The sequence below is a fragment of the Gavia stellata genome, chromosome 1 (genome assembly GCF_030936135.1).
Source record: "Gavia stellata isolate bGavSte3 chromosome 1, bGavSte3.hap2, whole genome shotgun sequence".
Taxonomy (NCBI): domain Eukaryota; kingdom Metazoa; phylum Chordata; class Aves; order Gaviiformes; family Gaviidae; genus Gavia; species Gavia stellata.
In genome coordinates this window covers 93,943,627-93,963,781 of record NC_082594.1, presented here as the reverse complement: position 1 = coordinate 93,963,781, position 20,155 = coordinate 93,943,627, and the positions used below count along the sequence as shown (strand labels likewise).

Here is a 20,155-nt window from a genome sequence, read left to right as displayed (position 1 = left end):
ACTGTATTCCAGATGTGGTCTCACAATTGCTGAATGGAAGGGATAATCACTAGCCTTAACTGCTCATGTAGTCTCGTATGTGGTCAGAATTGTTATGTCCTCTCAACACTTCTCACCTGAAGCTTCATCCACTCAACCTACAGGCTCCTCCTATCCTCTCATCCATCTCAACCTTTTCAATAAACAACCTACAGGTTCCCTGCTCCCTCCAGGCTCTTTCCTGACTCCCCACCCCCAACCCCTCCTATCTTAAGCTCCTCCATCCTTTCAAATCCTTCCTGCACTCCACTCTACCTCAAAATACCTCCTCCCCAGGGCCCCAGCTCAGCAGCTGCTAAATTCTGTCAGTTTTACATGCCTGGGTGTTGCTGTGTCCCCATTCCCTCACCCTTCCCTATGCTCTCTTTCATGCACTGCCATCAGCCAAGAGCCTCCAGAGTCCCTCTATCACAAAGCGCTCCAGCTCACTGAAATCACAATCTCTGCATACACAGAGATGCTTTAAGGGGAATTTAAAAAACCTGGCTACCGGCTTCACCCAAAGATCAGTAAAAAGGCGTCAGGAAGAAAAAACACTTTGGGAAGATAAAACCAATGAAAGATTACAGGTTGTAGCCCAGTGAAGGAGGCCAGGAACATTGCTTAGGCCACCAGGGACTAAGCTATGACAGAATTAGGTTATTTGTAGATAAACTGCCTTGCTAAAAGGTTGGCTAGCATTTTGCTTCCCACTGGGATCCCATGAACAACAGCTGCTCTGCAGCCACCTGGCCTGAGGATGCTCAACATCTGACAGCTTTTACAAAGGGCATGTCCAACCCCTCCAGGCAGTGACTACAAATCCTGTCAAGCATCTTTCTCTGCTGGCCTCTATCCAAAAGTGATTTCTTCATTCTGTTTTGGACCCTTCTTCTCCCACATTCAATCCAAACAGCCCTTCTCTCATGCCATAGCCTTCAAAAGTCTGTCCAGGCTTCACGAGCTTTCTTGGTACTTGGCTAACTGTTCTTGCAGTTTATCGATTTTATCTTATATCTACCTACCTCCTGCAGAGATACACTTAGTAACAGGTCCATGTCCATTTTCTTCTTCTGTCAATCAGACGGTTCCAAATGCAGACGGGCGACCTACACTACAGCAACTGCCAACTGCACTGCAACACTGCCACGGTGCACAGGGAAGGCAAATGATCACCACTTTTGACATCTGCTCCGGATCTACCTCCTAAACAAGCCTGCCTTCAAACAGTAAAAATCAATTCTGGACTGAGAACTAAAGGCACCTCCCCACCACTACTAGAATGCTCTCGACCACACCTTTTTAAAAGAGATACCACATCTATCCACCTGAATAACAAATACACCTTTCAGTGCTTGTGAAGACATCTAATTACCACTGAGGTTATGATCATTTATGTTTCACTAAATATCAAACAACATTCACCATTCACAAAATGCTTGATGAGTTACTGTCTCCCCTCTCAGCAGTGTGAATTTGTCAGAGAAAAAGTACTGTGCTACACGGCCTTTTTATTTTAGTACAGCCACTTTTAGTACCAACTGATCTCAGGGAAATTTGTTAAGATTGGATTGTGCTTTTACACATTAAAAGGTATTTCAGCACTTTCCACGTTCACCTCCAAAGCCCTCCCTGTCACAGCTGAGCGTCCTTTTCACCAGGAATTTTTAATCTGGCCAATACTTGGTACTTCTGTCCCTCTCATCTACTTTTTGTCCTCCTGGAGCTTGCTGAAGTCATCCACTTGCCTCTGCGCTGGGTCCACCCAGTGAACAGGGCTCAGAGCTGCAATGGGGATCACTCTGTCAGGAGACTTTCAAGCATGGAAAATGCAGACCCAAGAAAAAGAAGAGGAAGGGCAGATCCAGTTTGCACCTGCCACCTGGATCACCACCTTCAGCTGTACCCACCAATTTCTGTTCTACCTTTCCCCTGTGAGCTGACAGCAGACAAGGACACACTGTCCAACTGGAGCCCTGGAACTGCTCCTTGCTTCCATGTGGCTTCTTCGGCATCTCAGTCACTCCACTCTTCCTACTCACTTCTCACAGGTCAGCTCAAACAGTTGGTCTAACTTACTGGTACAGAGGTGACAGCTATGGTTTTGTCTAAGTACAACAAGAAAACACTAACAGATTCAGCTTTACTCAGCTTCCCCACACAAAATGCTCTCTGTATCTGTACTGGGTTTACATGGCAAGGTTTTGGCAGCTGGGGATCTTCAAGGGTGGCCTCTGTGAGATGAAATCAAGGGCTGTGCCTTTGCAGGCAGATACAGTTCCAGCTGGCTCCAAAAGAGATCCACCACTGGCCAAGCTGAGCCCATCAGTAATACTGGTGGCACTTCTGTGATAACATATTTAAGAAAGGGTGAAAATGCTGCACTGAAGCTGTGAGAGAGACGAGTGAGGAAAATGTGAAACAGCCCTGCAGACACCAAGTCAGTGAAGAAGGAGGAAGAGGAGGTGCTCCAGCTGCCAGAGCAGAGATTCCCCTGCAGCCTTTGGAGAAGACCATGGTGAAGAAGGTTGTCTCCCTGCAGCCCATGGAGGACCGTGCTGGAGCAGATATCCACCTTGCAGCCTACGGAGGACCCCATGCTGGAGTAGGTGAGCATGCCCTTAAGAAAGCTGCAGTCCAGCCCATGGAGAACTCCTGATGGAGGATGGAGCAGGCTCCTGGCAAGAACTGCATCCCATGGGGGACCCACACAGGAAGAGTCTGTTCCTGAAGGACTATGCCCCTGTGGAAAGGACCTATGCTGGAACAGGGGAAGAGTGTGAGGAGGAAGGAGTGGCAGAGAAAAAGTGTAATGAACTGACCGCAACCCTCATTCCCCATCCTGCTGCATGACTTGGGGCAGGGGAGGAGATAGAAGAGTCGGGAACAAAGGAATGAAGTTGAGCTTGGGAAGAAGGGGTGGGGGGTTGAGGGGAAGATGTTTTCAGTTTTGTCCTTGTTTCTCTGTATCCTACTTTTTTTTTTAATTGGCAATAAATGAAATTAATTTTCCCCCAGTCAAGTCTGTTTTGCCTGTGGTAAGCAATATCCCTGTTGTTATCTCAATCCGTGAGTGTTTCACCTTATCCCCCCCCCAACAGGGAGAGAGCAAGAGAGCAGCTTAGCGGGTGTCTGGCAGCGAGCCAAGGTCAACCCACCACAGCTTGCTCTCCCCCTTCCTGTCTGCTTGTTTGTTCTGAGTCTCCTTCAGCAGCAAAACCAGCTTACGAGTACTGGGGAGACAACCGAGTCTCTGGAGAAGAAGAGGGCAAATCAGCCTTAAACATTCTGTGCACAAAATGTTCTTGCATTGTTTACCCACCTCTTAGCAGAGTTTCTTCTGGTCACCAATCCACAATAATGGCAACTTAGGCATTTGAAAATCTTGGAATTTTTGAATCCCTTCAAAATTCTCTCCCCTCAGAGTCATATGACTGATTCAACACTAAAATGATACTTAAAATTAAAAAAATCGTATTTGGTTCCTTGGGTATGTTCAAGGTTCTCTTTGAAACCACAAGGGACAGGTTTTCCTCTTCCCTCCACTCATTCACAATGAAAGAGAACTCAGATGCTGTGGGCTAAGAAAAACACAACAAAGTCTGAGGGCTACTGACATGTCTCACTGAGACATTTCTATGAACGCAGAGTATTGGTTATCCAGTCATAAGGGAGAAATTGCAAGCAGAAGAGTTCAAGATAAGCTTGAACTGAATGCTATAGGTCCTTCTGTTTCAGGGAATCTACCCTGAAACACAAGGAGAGCGGAAACATTTCTGCGGCACAAAAATCAGAGAAGTGCAGCCAAATAAATACACCTGGGCTCACTTAATTTCTCAGATAAATATTATTTCTCATCATAAATCTGTATTGTTTCAATAAAATAGCTGGTTCTAAATAAGAATGTGTTTAAGTTATTAATACAGAAAATTCTTAGGATAAGTCACAGCATTAGGGGATGAAGAGCATCCAGAAGAACAACTTTTACAATGTACTGTCCCAAATGTTGCTAAGGTCTTTGGAAGTTTTACTACAATTAAATGCACGCACTGTTACACTGTTCATCCTAAAACCAGCATTCAACAAAGCCCTACTCAAGTAAAGTCTTATTTTAAAATACACAGAGGAAAAGAACTGCTATAACTTGCCAAACTGCTTGAAGCACAAGCTCCTTCCCTACACAAGCTTCATCTTCCCAATCCTGAAGTCCACAACAGAAAATCACAGAAGAGCTGAGGAAGGGTTGGAAGGGATCTCTTGAGACCACTCTAGTCCAACCCTCCTGCTCAAAGCACAGTAAGCTATATCAGGTTGCCCTGGATTGTTTCAACTATTTCCAAAGATGGAGATTCCACAACTTCTCTGGCCAGGCTCATCCGGTGTTCAACCACCCTCACAATAAAAACATTTTTTCTTCTCTTCAGATGCAATTTCCTGTACTTCAGTTTGTGCCCACTGACTCTTGTCCATTCACTGGATACTGCTCAGGAGAGTTGGGCTCCATCTCCTTTAACACCCGTTAGGCATTTATACACATTGCTAAGATCCCCCTCAGCCTTCTCTTCTCTAGGCTGAACAGTCCCAGATGTCTCAGTCTCTCCCAATAAGGTGCTCCAATCCCTTAATCATCTTTGTCTCCCTTCACTGGACTTGCTCCAGTATGTCACAGAATCACAGAATGGTTGAGGTTGGAAAAGACCTCTGGAGGTCCTCTGGTCCAAGCCCCCTGCTCAAGCAGGGCCACCAAGAGCCAATTGCACAGGGCCATGTCCAGGCAGCTTTTGATTGTCTCCAATGATGGACACTCCACAAAATCCCAGGGCAACCTATGCCAGCGCTCAGTTACTTTCACAGTGAAAAAGTGTTTCCTGATGTTCAGATGGAATATCCTGTGTTCCAGTTTGTGCACATTGTCTCTGGTCCTGTCACTGGGAACCACTGAAGAGAGCCTGGCTCTATTCTCTTTGCACCCTCTTTTCAGGTATTTTTATATATTGACAAGATCCCCCTAAGCCTTCTCTTCTCTAGGCTAAACAGATCTAGCTCTCCCAGCCTTTTCTCATATGAGAGATGCTCGAGTCCCTTAGTCATCTTCATGGCCCTTCATTGGACTCTCTCCAGTATACCCATGTGTCTCTTATACGAAGGAGCCCAGCAACAGCTTATCTGTGAGGATCTTATGGACGACTTCCCTGCAGTCTAAGCAGACAATACAATGCCCTCCCCTCATCTACCAGGCCAGTCATTTCACCATAGAAGTTTATCAAGTTTGTCAAGCATGACTTCCCCTTGGTGAAGCCATGCTGACTACTCCCAATGATTTTCTTGTCTTTAACGTGCCTAGAAATGGTGTCCAGGATTAGCTGCTCCATCACTTTCCCAGGGATCAAGGTGAGACTGTCCATATCTCTCTTGCACTGGGGAGCCCAGAACTGGACCCAGGACTCCAGATGTGTCTCACCAGGGCTGAGCAGAGGGAAAGGATCACCTCCCTTGACCTGCTGGCAACACTCTATCTAATGCAGCCCAGGATGCTGTTGGTCATCTTTGCTACAAGGGCACATTGCTGTCTCTTAGACAACTTGTTGTCTACCAGGACTCCCAGGGCCTCTTCTGCCAAGCTGCTTTCCAGGCAGTCAGCACCAAACCTGTACTGGTGCATGGGGTTATTCCTCCCCAGGTGCAGGACTTGATGTTTCCCTTTGTTGAACTCCATAAGATTCCTGCAAGTCCTTTTCTCCAGCCTGTCAAGGTCTCTCCAAATGTCAGCACAGTCACATGGTGTACCAACCACTCTTCCCAGCTTTGTATCATCTATGAACTTGCTGAGGATGCACTCTGTCCCATCATCCAAGTCATTAATGAAGATCATAAACAGTATTGGCCCCAGTATTGACCCCCAGGGTACACTGCTTCTGTCTGTCCTCCAGCTAGACTTTGTCACTGGTCATAACCCTCTCAGCCCAGAAGTTCAACCAGTTCAGTCTGCCTCACTGTCTATTTACATAGTCTGTACTTCATCTCCGATAACATCCTCACTGACAAACTGGTGGTGTCAAAAGCCTTGTTAAAGTCAAAATAAACAACATCCACTGCCCTCCCCTCATCTATCAAGCCAGTCATTTCATCGCAGTTTATCAGGCTGGTCAAGCATGACTTCCCCTTGGTGAATCCATGCTGAGCATTCCTGCAGACCTCCTTGTCCTTCATGTGCCTGGAAGTCGTTTCCAGGGTTACTTGCTGCATCACTTTCCCAGGGACTGAGGTGAGGCTGACCAGCCTGTAGTTCCCTGGGTTCTCCTTCTTGCCCTTTTTGAAAATAGGAATGACATTTGCTTTCCTCCAGTCCTCAGACACCTCCCCCAATCACCAGGATCATTCAAAGATTATTGACAGTAGCCTTGCAATGACATCGGCCAATTCCCTTAGCACTCATAGGTACATCCCATCATGGCTCATGGACCAGTCCAGTCCGTCCTGTTTAAATGTTCCCTAACCTGATTCTTTGCCACTGAGGGCAAATTTACCTTGCCCTGGACTTTCTCAATGATCTCAGGGGGCTGGGATTCCTGAAGACCTGTCTTACCAGTAAAGACTGAAGCAAAGAAAGCATTGTGCACCTTGGCCTTTTCCACATGTTTGTCATTAGGTCCTCTGTTCCATTCAGCAGCAGGCCCACACTTTTCCTAGCCTTCCTTTTGCTGCTGATGTACTTGTAAAATGTTTCTTGTTGCTCTTCACTTAGCTTGACAGATTTAACTTCAGGTGGATTTCGGCTTCCCTAATCCTACACTTGGATGCTTAGACTCCCAGGTCACTTGTTCCTACTTTCACCTCCTGTATGTCTCCTTCTTGTGTCTATGTTTTGTCAGGAGCTCCTTGTTCATCCATGCAGGTCTCCTGCCACCTTTACTTGCTTTCCTGCTTGTCATGATGGACCATTCCTGAGCTTGGAAGAGATGATCCTTCAAAACGAACAACACCCACCCTCCCCAAGAAAAAAATCTGAAACCAAAAAAACCCATCCCAACCTCTTGGACCTCTTTTCTCCCCAGTACAGTCTCTTACAAGAGTCTTCCCAGCAAGTCCCTGAAAAACCCAAAATCTGCTCTCCTAAAGTCCAGAGTTGTGATCATTTTTGCTTTCTTCCATCCACTCAGAATCTTGAGCTCCACTCCGTGGTGACTGCAGCAAGTCTGTACCAACCTTCACATCTCTAACCTATTCCTCCTTGTTGGCAAATTTATGTGGATATGCTTGGCACGGGCCCCCTTCCACCCCATTTTCTTGTCAACCTGAACCACCACTTCTTTACTTGATCATTGGTCATTCTCTCTCTACCTCATCCTTTTCATGGTCTCCTGTTGACATTGTGAGTTTTTAGACAGTAGAACTGGCAGCCAATGTTCAATTGAGGTAGTCTTTGAGAGGCAATTGTATTTTCACTTTTATTCAGTTTTGCAAAGATTTGGTCAATCAAATACCAAAGATCTAAAGGGGGACATAAAATTCAGTTCCGGTTTCTTTTGGGACTTAAACATCTGCATGCAAAAGAACAACCTGAACCTTGCCCAAGTGTCAGGGTAACTCAGAAGATGAATATTGTTAATCCTCAAATCTCGAAAACGTTAAAACATTAAGCACTAGCAAAGGCTCATTTTTCATACCAGATTTACTTCCAGTGGCTCATTTCTCACCTTGAGTTAAAAAAAATAAAATCAACAGTGACCCATTGTATTTCAGGAACTCCATAGGCAGTATGATGCCATCTTTTTGGTAATTATCAGTGTGTTGTATAGACTGCATCCAGGTGCCTAATGTTGAAACAAAACCTTCCCTGAACTCCTTCCATTCCAGCCTTTTCCCTCCCCCCTGCAACTTTCAGGCCCTTTTGTGCTTAATTAGAAAAGTCATTGAGCACAAAGTCTGTGTTTTAAATAGTTCGAATTTAAAATAAGGAAATGTCTATCAGGCCAAACCAATAAACTGTGCATTTTTAAACAAAAGCTTGTTTAGAGATCAACATGTTGAAAAACTGACCAATATTGCTTTGACATTAAAAACACATTATTCCTACTATCCAGTAGTGGTGATTGCAACAGTTTTTCGAGAAATTTTGAATTCTTATCAGATGATAGTTGATCTGCCAACAGCATGAATTCTGAAAAGTGTTTGTTTTCTTGTTTTTTAATACAGAGCTGCCTTTAGGGACTTTCAGGGAACTGAGATAAAATAAATCAACCCACAGCTTCTCCACTCACTTAATCAAACAAATAAAATAGAAAAATTTAAAAAGCAAGCAAGCGATGTATGGACAGATATACTGGATATGAACTTTCTTTTGGGATTCCCTATACTATTTGTTGAATTGAACTACTGATTGACTGTAACAAATATGTTCAAATCTTAAGAAAATAAAGAATGAAACATCTCAAGGGCCAGGAAGATTAGTAGGAGGTGGGTGAGTCATCTGAAAAAATCTATCATCATAACAGCCTCTAAACAACCACAGCCTAGCTGCACTAGTTACACAATATTGAAAAGGGATAACAAGTGCAGCATGTAGCTGGACTGACTTATTGCTATTCTTTATCCCCCAAGACAGGAACCAGCTGTATTATGAACACCCAATTTCCTTTTGCCATTCTAGCATTTGAGCTCTCCTTAATTTTAAAGGAATCTAATTAACCATGCAGTTAGATATTTTAAATCTCAAATATTAAACAAGAATTAATCTTTATCAATCCTCTGCTAGTAATAGGAAAGAGAAAATAAACTCAGAAGAAACCAATTTAATAAGCTGCTGGAGAAAAAGAATCCTATCATACACTGAAGTTTCTAAACCATCTATTACAACAGCTGTTTGACAGAAGACAGCTATTAAAAAGAAATTTGTAACTGCCAAGGTTAGCAGACTGTTTAGCCATTCCTCTAACTGTGAATTTATATTAAGGTCCCTCTACTGTCTGAGAAAATATGTTAAGTGCATTGGAGAAGAGTTCTGTTGTAACTAGTATTCCAGGTAACACTGAATGATTTAATATAAGCCTTTCCAAATGGGGCCTAAAAGGCCCATATAAAATATCAAAGCAGGAAACAACAAAACAAAAATACTTAGCCAACACCAAATTTGAGAAATTGTTCAGACCCTAGATTAAGTTCAGACCCTAGATTAAGTTCAGACCCTAGATTAAGTCCATCTAACATGTAAATGTGATGCCTTGAAAAGATGAGGAAAAAAATGCAGGCAGCAAGGACTGCAAATCTAGAAAACCCAAACCAAGGAGCAGCAAGCAGCTGTAGCTCTTGGCACAGTTGCCCACCGCCTGCAAGAGGCACAAAAGAGACCCTCAGAAGAGTCTGACTCTTCCCTACTGATGATAAAAGTCACGAGGCAGTCAACAGTGCTTGTTCCCTCACAAATGCAGCCTCCAGAGATGGAATATTCCCAAACTCTTATAATCCTGCAAAGAGGAAGAAGCAGTGAGAAGCCTTAACAGATCCATTTTCTCTTAATAGTATGCTTTATCCTAGAGAACATTTATTCCCCAAATACAGGAAAGCAGAATAGCTATACTGCTGCAAGAGGCAAGACACTCACTGCTCAAGCCATTCGCTTAAATGAATGCCACCATTTCCTCTAACTCTGTAAGCATGATCCACTTGCTTTGAGTCAGGTAACTTTTTTTTTTTTAAATACCAAACTGATGTTTTTTTTAAATTCAGTAGGGTTTTGGAAAACTTTTTATTTTGAAAAAAATTTCTACCTCATCTCCTCTCCCTTTTTTGAAAAACCACTGCCGAATGCAATGGTATATATGATTCTTCAGTTTGATTTTTGAATTTCTCCCTCATCTTCCTTCTCCCCATTTGAAAAACCTTTTTCATCTTAAGATGTAGAGCAGCAGAATCCAAGTGTTCTTATTTTGCCATTCTAACTTTCCAGAGCTCAAAGAGTCAAAATGTTACAGTAAAAAAAACCTGTCCTCAACCAACTATAATTAAAGACTTCAGCAAGAAAAAAGTTTAAATATATGAAATTGCTCCAGTCTTGCACTTGTTCTTAAGAAAGTTCTGTTTCCTCCACAGATGAGTTGACACATCCTCCTTCTGAAGCTGTGCAGCTGTTAACTTAGATACTAGAGATTTTTTTCTGTGCAGGAACTGGTATCAACATACTTCTGGAGACTGAGGGAGAAATGAAATTTCCTTCCCATACTGATTCCCAGTACGTCCTCCAAATTCAACTACATTCCCTCCACTGTCTGACACAATATGTAGAAAGTAACAGTAAATACTATTGACAATTCACAAAAGGCTGGGCTATTACCAATTTCCACTGAGATCTCCTTGCATTGTCAAATCTAGGCATTTGAGTACCTGAAGTATTTTTTAGGTTCTTATTTTATAAGCAAAATGTGAAAATCTGTGCTCATGTAACAGATCTGTATGATAAAAACTGTCTTAAGAATATCTACGGAGGTATATTGGTGACAACAAAAGGAAACAGGGAAAGGCAAAGAATTAATTTGCAAAGGAAAAGAGAACCAGAGCATGAATGGCAGAACGGAGCCCAGTGAACAGAAGGAAAGGAAGCATGGGAACTGAAATGATATTGGATACTGTAATGGGGACAAACTTCCACAGGTGAACATTTTTCTGAGTAACTCCCTCCTCCTTTCAACTAAAAACTGTTACAAAGATTTTAAAAAAATAAATTAAAATGCAAATTGCTTGTTGGTTTCTCAGTAGTCTTTGATAAAATAAACTGTACCCAGAGTATGAGAATTAATCACCATCAGAAATTCTTTCACCAGTGGAGGATCTTCATTCTCAAAGAACATTGGAGAGCAAAACAGGCATCTCTACCCTTTGAGTACTGGCAACAGTAACTACTTTTCATGGAAAAATCTCTGGTTCAAAGAATAACGATGTGTTAAATTCACTTGACAAATGAGGCAGCTGCCAGACAAGCACCCTCCTAACTTCCTATACATGTATGGGTGAGCAATATCCTTTAACATAAGGACTCCTTTCTTCAAATATTTATAGGCAGTTTTGCAAAAACACAGGCGATATACCATACTACGTACTATCTTGCAATCATTTTGTGCTTATGAACAAGTCCAAATGTATACTCAGCAGATAAGTCAATTCCCGTTCCTGTTACTCAAACTTTTTTTCCCCCCCTAAAGTATTTGCCTGTACAAACTTTTTTTTTCCCCCTAAAGTACTTGCCTGTAGTTACCACATGGTGGTATCCATGCTAACAGTTTCTTCTAACTAATGAAGTTAATACCCTAACTTGCTTCTTTGGATCTCTTCCAACTGATAAGGAGATGCCATTTTAGTTAACTTAAAAGGCAGGAATGCCAACTTTCCTTGTCAATACAGACTCGGGGCTGGTGCAATTCTTACACAACTTCTCGCAACCTAAATGCTGAGGGAATGATTCAAGTAGTAACCCAATAAAGCCTTATCCTTGGAAGAAATTGGCATGAGAAATTTCTTTTCTCAGTTCATCAATTATTACGCTGGTATCTCCTCTTCTAAAAGTATGGTATTCACAGCTTTGCTTCGTAAAGAATGAAAAGAACTGTTGTATTTCAAACACTGTCTAGGAAAATAGTCAAGGTAAGACAGTAATGTACATTAGCAGTAAGTGTGTCATGCGTGTTTGCTCTGTGGTCGCATAATAGTATTGAGATGAAAAGCTAGCTCCAAATGCAAAATGCTGTGTGTGACCATCAGACCCAGTTCCCTGTGGAACACCACAGCTGGGGAGGATGCAGAAGGGCTGCTGTTGGAACATAAACCAACAACAGTTAGATGAAACACACCTAGCACATGGTACACCCTGCCCCCTTTCAGCAAATACATACTTTCAATTTAGTATTGATTTCTTGACTTATGAAAACCCATATCACATTTAATGCGTAGTGTCACAAAAAGGGTCTTAAAAAACCAAAACTATTTAAAAATAGTAAAAGGATGGGGAAATAAGGAAAAAGGTACATGATTCAGTCCAAAACATTCAATTCAGGATGTCTTGACTGACATTATCTGGACACAAGTTTCTCCCAGCAACTCACATGTTTAAAAACACCCTACTTTTTAACCCTCAGTATGGTCAAGTTCACTCTTTTTAGCTATTTTAGTTCTATGTAATTTAATGATTTCACCTGAATAATCTTAGCATTTGACAACAATCATGATAGTCATTCATTCAACTGATGTCAAAAGCATCGTAGAGCAATGTTTAGAACACTGTAGGTTACTTGCACAAGTAATCTACTCACAGAATTAAATCAATATTCAAAGAAAATTTCCAGTCACAGAAGATGCATACTTAAGAACATAAACCCTATTATTAAGCAGGTTGCTTATTTGTATTATTAAAACTAGACCACAGAAAGAGTACTTGCTGCCTTCTGCATTTATCTTGCATGTAGGTGAAATGTTTGTACATCAAATAAATATAGAAGAACAGCCACCTGCACTCCAGAACACAAGTATGAGCAGTGATAGTGAAAATAACTCTTAACATTTTCATTATTAGGACATCCTCATACACTTACTATTGCTTTCATGTTGAATAGAAAGACCCTTTCAAGTTACGATGTCTTTTGTTTTTTCTGTTCCTATTAGTCTTCAATTATCAAGATAGATTCAGAAAGAATGGAACAAACTAATAAAAATTATTCAGTACAATGTACAAGTAAGCATCTTGCCAGAATGAAAAATGCCTTGACAATAAATACAAGGGGACTTGTTCTTCTGCAAAGTACTTCAATAAAATATGTAACAGATTGCACCAAATGGAATTCCAAAGACAACAAATGTTCCTCTGAAGTATACTTATAAGCCATAATTAAAAGATATCCTTGCCAAGTTGTATTCAGAAAGAAAAAATATGAAATCTCTTAGGAAGCAGTCAGCCACCCAGTTCTTTATAGTTTGTATATCTTGGAAGTCTTTTATAGACTACATTCCACCATTATCAGGCACAGTCTAGCGACAATTCTCCAAATATACTCTGAATCTGAAACCAATTGGTTCATACACAGGTGCTAGAAGTATGCATAAGCATCACATTGCATCGTTAGTTACCCTAATTGCATTATATTTCAGATTAACCTCATTTTCAGCCTTTTCTTAGGGTGCTCTTTCCACTTGTACAGATAAGCCAATACCACCTGTCGCTTTACTGAACCGCATCCTCCAGAGGTGCCTTGGGTTCTCAAACTCAGTAGGTTTGGCAGAGTGACTTCCAGTAGTGCCAAAAAAAAGCCGAAAATTAGGGGTTTTAAGACATTGTAATAAAAAAAAAACAACCAAAAAAACCCCCCCTACAAAACAAAAAAAAAAACCAAACCAAACCAACAAAAAAAATCCTACAAAACCTCAGAAGTTTCCACTTTCCACCTGAGGCTGGGAAACGACAGTAGTAGAAAAGAAAGCTTTCTGGGGGTTTGGGAAGCTAGTGATCTGATACACTGCTGCACTTCATACTGATGCCTTTTATTGATGACTGCTGGCACGTCAGACATTTCCAAGGCCACCACCTCAGAAAACTGAAATACTTACTTTGAAATACTTGTTCTATTACAAAATAGAGCACAATGTCTGGAACAAGCAGTGCTCCATCTGTTTTCTTGTGTTCTGTTTTCTTCCTCATCTGACAAATCACGAAGGAGTTGAAATGATTAATTTGCCCACACCACCATAAACACCTTTCCTTCCAGTCTTGCAGCAGAAGCAGCAACCAGTTTTAGCCCACTACATTTAGGTGAGCCCCTATGTTTCCCCAGTTAAATGGGCTGCACACCAATAGGGGCATTGCACTTAGACTTGGTTCTCTCAAGGTAGAAAGACTTCCATAACTGGTGGCTAACTCTGCATGGATTTCCAAGTAATAGTTTTATACAAAAGAAGCCTCAGCAGGTGCTGAAGTACATGTCTGCAATGCACAATGTCTAAAAGGCTTTTTAGCAAGTCAAAGGGAAGAACAATGCAGCCTGGCCTTGGAATACACGGACAGAAACCAGCAAAGGCTGGAAATCTTCCCTTCGTCATCCACTACATTCAGCAGCCTCACCAACACCAAGCGCTGCATACATCCACTCTAAGCCTGTTTCTCAGAACCAGCACTGTATAGAAGTTCAAAAGGGCAGCAGAGAGAAGCAAGAGGAAGCAGCAACAACATATGGAAAAGCATATGAACCTTTGCAGAACTGATACTTAGCTGAACTAACTGAATTTGAGTCATCTAAAATAGCTGACTCTCAGCCTGCCTCCACACATTGTTCTCTGAACTTTGATTCTTATCTTTTTGTCAGAAAAGAACACATGAACTCTATCAATACCCTGAGTATCTACTTCTCCCATCAGTGACTTCTGAGATCCATACCTGAGATTTTCAGTTTTATTTATTAGTAGATCTAAGTCATTTGAAAAATGAAGCGTCCCTCCTCCTCCCTATTCTGTAAGTACTGCAACAGAAAGAAAAAGGTCACTATTGCACATTTGCCCCACGTTGTATGGACTCCTGTACAGAGGCAGACACCTACTTTCTCTCCCTGTGACACCTTCCAAACTTCCCCTCCCGCAGTCAGCTCTGAAGGCACAAAGCATACAGCTCCTCTCAGAGGAAGAAAGTTCAAGAGCCTTACTAAAGCCTTCCAGTCACAGGGGGGAAATTTACGCAAACTGGGCAAAATCTACAGAATCTGAAATTTAAAAAACCACTGCAGTGTATTTTTGCACTTGTTATCTTTCTCACTCTTTTGCCTTGAAGCAAGGGACATAATCTTTTGTTTACAGAGGGCCACACTAGCAAGAAATTTTCTTTTTAACACACTTTACTTTGACTTATAATTAACTGTGCCACCTCCCAACACTCATCCTTCTCCTGAGGCACCTAGAAAATCTTCACTGGGTGCCACAAAAATATCCATACTATGGACCATATTTTTAAGAACAATAATAAAAAGGGTTACCTTATCCTTTTATCTTCAACTTTTTTCAGATACTCATCTCTCTTCAATACTCCCAATATTGTTTCCCTTTCATGTTCCAACAAAAACGACAAATTGATAATCTCCAAGTGCTTCGTCATGATTCTTCAACAGCCACTCTTTCAATGACTACTTTGCCCAGTCAACTCTTCCAAAGATTTATTTGCACAAGTCCAAAGGCACGTTTGTGTCAGAGTTACAAGATCCACACAGTCAAGAGGTATTTCAAAAAATGCTTCTTTACGTTAACCATGTGTCAAGTATTGCTTTGCCTTCCAACTATGCAAGAAATAAAGGTTTCTTCTTTGTTTCTTCCTCAAGAAAGCCAGTCATTTTCCTGGTTACTGAATGCCCTCGTGTCCTGGCCGACGCTCACTGGCACACTGCAGGCCTTCAGTCTGCATTCACAAGCCGCTGCAGAATCAAATTCCTGGCATAATTGTAGTTTGGAGACACAAAATAGCCGGGTATATTTATTTCAAACTACCTGAAAGTCAAAACAAACAAGCATACATGATTTTGACATTACCATCACAGTCTGATTTGAGAAAGGTTTCGTCTAGCAATGGTTTGAAAGCCACCAAAGAACAGCTTGCAGACTATCAGGTTATCTCAGGGCTACTTATACATCATATTTTCTATGTTGTTGTTTATTTACTCACTAATGTTTGATTACTACGCTCCCATGAGGGCTCTGCAATTATCCTCCTACTGCAATACATTTAAACGACTATACTCACCTTGTAATACTTCCATGCTAACAGTCATAAGCATGGGGGCAGGGGGAGGGTCGAATGATTCTACTAATTTCCCTGATATTATTTTAAGGGAAAAGTAAAAACTAAAAAGTGGAAGGGCTTCAGAGGACAGCACTAAAGGCAAGACTCGCCTCAAAACAAGTATACACCTGCATCTTGGCAAGTCATCCATTACACTCACTTCACAGCCAATTCAGAGAAACAAGAACTTTGAAGGAGTGATTTATCCACTTACTGCAGACATTTGATTTAAGATGACATGTTCTAGAAATGCCCATTCCCTTCCAGTAAATATAGCAAGAACTTAGAGTGACTTAGTAACATGTAGCCACCCAGAAGTAAGACAAATTTCACACTTTTTTTTTTTTTTTTTTGTCATTTCTAAGCAGAAAACAACTTTCAAACAGAACCAGAAGAGACACCCTAGTCCATACTGGAGCTCTGAACTTGGCCCTATTTGGAAAGAGTCACCAGAAAACTACTTAGAAAATATCTAAAACATCTAGTTAACTGGTTGGAACATGAGACTCACGGTCTCATAAATAAACATAGCGAGTTTCACATCGAAACAAGGCATGACCTCCAAGACACTTTTCCTTCAAAAAAAATTAAACTGTGTTAACAGGTGCACATTGTACTTTGAAGCATACACACATTATATACAGTATACAGTTATAAACCCATTTATACACAAAAAATGCATCCACATCATCATACATAAGTGCAAATAGATATGTGTGCATACATAGGTGCACATATGCTATAAGATAAGGCAGATTTATTTTATATTATGCATTCTGGAAGAACTAAACCAGCTTTTAAGAAATTTACTTTTTTTTAAAGCAGCCCTTGCTTCCCTAGCTTTCAACAGTTTGGAACGGTTTTGACAAAGATAGATAGCACAGAGAATTGAAGGAGTAGTGTTCACAGTCTAAGACACTATGGGTATAAGACAAGATATCCTTCTGTTTCCCTTCCTAACCACCACTGAAGAAGCAACCAGTTGCCAATGGCAGCAAATTACATTCTTGTGTTGCTTTTCACCAGCTACTTCAGAATATGAGTTTTGAAATACCCCATTCCCCCAGTTATCTGACTATTTATTAGTAAAGGATACAAATATCACAATTTAAAGTTCAAAGGAGATTTTTCCTCATATTAGTCTTACATGAGCATGGAAATTTCTTCTGATATTTTGTAAGCTGTTTCAATTAATCTTTAAAATTTTCAAATTAATAAAAAAATCATAACATATACACAACTGGCATATAAGTATTTTAACCTATTTTTTCTTTTTTTTTTTCCTTAAGAAAACAGTAATGTAGCTCTTACTGTTTCTGCAATATGGATCCAACTATCAGTGTCACTTTCATTAGGTAAGAAAATGGGACAGAAAGGTCATACACAAGCACACAGGTCAATGCCAGGCAGAAATACAAGTCAGGATTGCCAATTATGAGCTTACTATTGCTGAAAATTGGGGAAAAAAACAAACCACAGACTACTACTTCTGGCTAGATTGCTATCTTAAACATACAAAAGCCAAGTAATAAACGCACACATGGAAAAAATGTACTTCAATTCTCTGCATTTATTTTAATACAAAAAATAAAACACTGAACCATTACGTTTATTCTTAAAATCTTGAAAACGGTGTTTCTATTTATACCATGAGGCCAAGTTACTTGAAAGCAAAAGGAAGAAATCCAACATGTGAATTATACTTTGCTACTATCAAGAAGGCTAGCTTCTTTCTTGAACTGCCTAGCAAAATCCCTGGTGAAAACAATACTTTCATCCCAACCGGATCTTAACATCAGTGGGCTAGCGAGCATGGGGCACTGGCATAAAACTCACAGAGCCAAGTTCAGCAGTCAGAGAATAAGCTAAGTTGCTTGGCTGGTCAAGGTGGTCTGAATTTCTGTTGGCAAGTTTTCCTTGCAGGGGTAGCGTAGGTGACACACAGCATTATTCTGACAGGCATTTATTTTTTTTAACTGAGAAAAAACCCCCAAGTTTTACTGAAAAATGGAAAACCAAGAGGTTAAGGAGAAAGAATGAGCAATACAATTAGAAATTTAGGACAACAACTATTAAAAATGGTCTCTGACAGCACCATTGTCTTGATGATGCACTACAGGTAACCAGGGTTCTTGCAGAAAAACAGTGCAGTGGTACGACAAGCAGGATGACAAGAACACTCTACCTTGTAAGATGTATTCTGGTATTGGGAATTCAGGGAAGAGAAAAAAACACTTCAAAAGATTAACTTGACATCTGGCTGTATTTTCTGAGTTTTTTTTCTTTTAACTCTAAAGAGGTTAGTACTCCTATCAGGGTATCTGAAAGCCACAAAAAATCCCTTTGGCTAAGCATATTGCCTATCCTTGAATGTCCTGGAAGATATTTCTCCAATACAGGGAGGCACATATAAAATCCAAAATTACTAAGATGACATGCCATAATTGGGAATACAGTTATTTTGTTTGCCACTTAGGGCATAACATCAAATATGCAGACTCCAGAGCAGAACTAAGCACTGGTAAGGGTGATGAGATCACAAACTGTCAGGTTAGATGGACTTAAATTTTAAGAGAGTGCTACACTCTCCTGTGCCAGATGTAAATCAGCTGAAAGATCATTCCATTAAGTTTCTTACAGCTTTCACCAGTGAGGAAACGTGCACCATTGGCAGCAGAGGCAGCACTTGCAGGTAGAAAGCAGGTAGGATCTAAATCCCACATGAATGGAGGTCCTTCTGAGCCACAGATCAACAGGCAGTCACAGCAACCTGTGGCTATGCTCAGGAATAGGTGGGGAAGAGGTTGGATTTAGGGGCCAGCACCAGAGGTGGTGTAAGAGGTTTGAAGCATGCAAGAAGAGGTTAATGAAGGAGAGAATGGAAGAATTATTCTTGCAGATGACACCAAGTTGAGCAGGAGTGTTGTTCTGCTTCAGGGTAGGAAGGTTCTTCAGAGGGATCTGGACAGGCTGGATCGATGGGCCGAGGCCAATCGTATGAGGTTCAACAAGGCCAAGTGCCGGGTCCTGCACTTGGGTCACAACAACCCCATGCAACGCCACAGGCTTGGGGACGAGTGGCTGGAAAGCTGCTCTGCAGAAATGGACCTGGGGGTGTTGATCGACAGCCGGCTGAAGATGAGCCAGCAGTGTGCCCAGGTGGCCAAGAAGGCCAACAGCATCCTGGCCTGTATCAGAAATAGTGTGGCCAGCAGGAGTAGGGAGGTGATCGTGCCCCTGTACTCGGCGCTGGTGAGGCCGCACCTCGAATACTGTGTTCAGTGTTGGGCCCCTCACTACAAGAAGGACATTGAGGTGCTGGAGCGTGTCCAGAGAAGGGCAACGGAGCTGGTGAGGGGTCTGGAGCACAAGTCTTATGAGGAGCGGCTGAGGGAACTGGGGTTGTTCAGCCTGGAGAAGAGGAGGCTGAGGGGAGACCTTATCGCTCTCTACAACTACCTGAAAGGGGGTTGCAGAGAGGTGGGTGTTGGTCTCTTCTCCCAAGTGACAAGTGACAGAACAAGAGGAAATGGCCTCAAGTTGCGCCAGGGGAGATTTAGGCTGGATATTAGGAAAAATTTCTTTACTGAGAGAGTGGTGAAACACTGGAACAGGCTGCCCAGGGAAGTGGTGGAGTCACCATCACTGGAGGTATTTAAAAGACACATGGATGAGGCGCTTAGGGACATGGTTTAGTGGTGGACTTGGGAGTGCTAGGTTAATGGTTGCACTTGATGATCTTAAAGGTCTTTTCCAACCTAAATTATTCTATGATTCTTACTGCCCACAGGCACAACCTGACATTGCAACTGATCTCTGAGTTACCACTGCCTTCCGTGCCAGATGAAGCTGACTTAGAAACACCAGAGCAGACTCACTGGACAGTGGTCTAGTCAACAAAATTCTGGTATCTCGTGCTGACAGCTGACCTTTTAGGTGAACTATGTGAATCTTGAATAGAAATTATTATAGTCTTGTTTGTAAAGACAACAGAAACCATGTTAGAGTTTGCAATGTAGAGAATAATGCAGAGTATTACAATATTTACCAAATAGACAGGTAGACCCAAATTACATTCATGTTACCCACATTAACAGAAGGATGTTTGTAGTAAAATCTATTCTTATAGAAAGACTATAATCAACTAAAGTTTTATTCTATTCACAAAGGGTTTTGTTGCTTTCTTTCTATTTTTTACTGAACATACCTGGGAATAGATCCTTCAGTCCCATTTATGAGAAAAATCTTGTGGGTTTTAACTGTCTTTATCATGTAATGGGGATTTAGCAACTGTCAGAAAATACAATTGTACCTGCTTATGTGTTCCACCAACTCTATGTA

General features: G+C 41.5%; 1 protein-coding gene across 1 annotated transcript in view; it reads right to left on the bottom strand.

The window, feature by feature from the left end:
- Positions 1-15,136, bottom strand: part of SYTL5 (synaptotagmin like 5) — a 61,492-nt gene extending 46,356 nt beyond the window's left edge. The window contains exon 1 of the mRNA XM_059822735.1: positions 15,018-15,136. Coding sequence (XP_059678718.1) covers positions 15,018-15,136 — 119 coding nt within the window. The remainder of the gene's footprint in view (positions 1-15,017) is intronic.
- Positions 15,137-20,155: the final 5,019 nt, after the last annotated feature.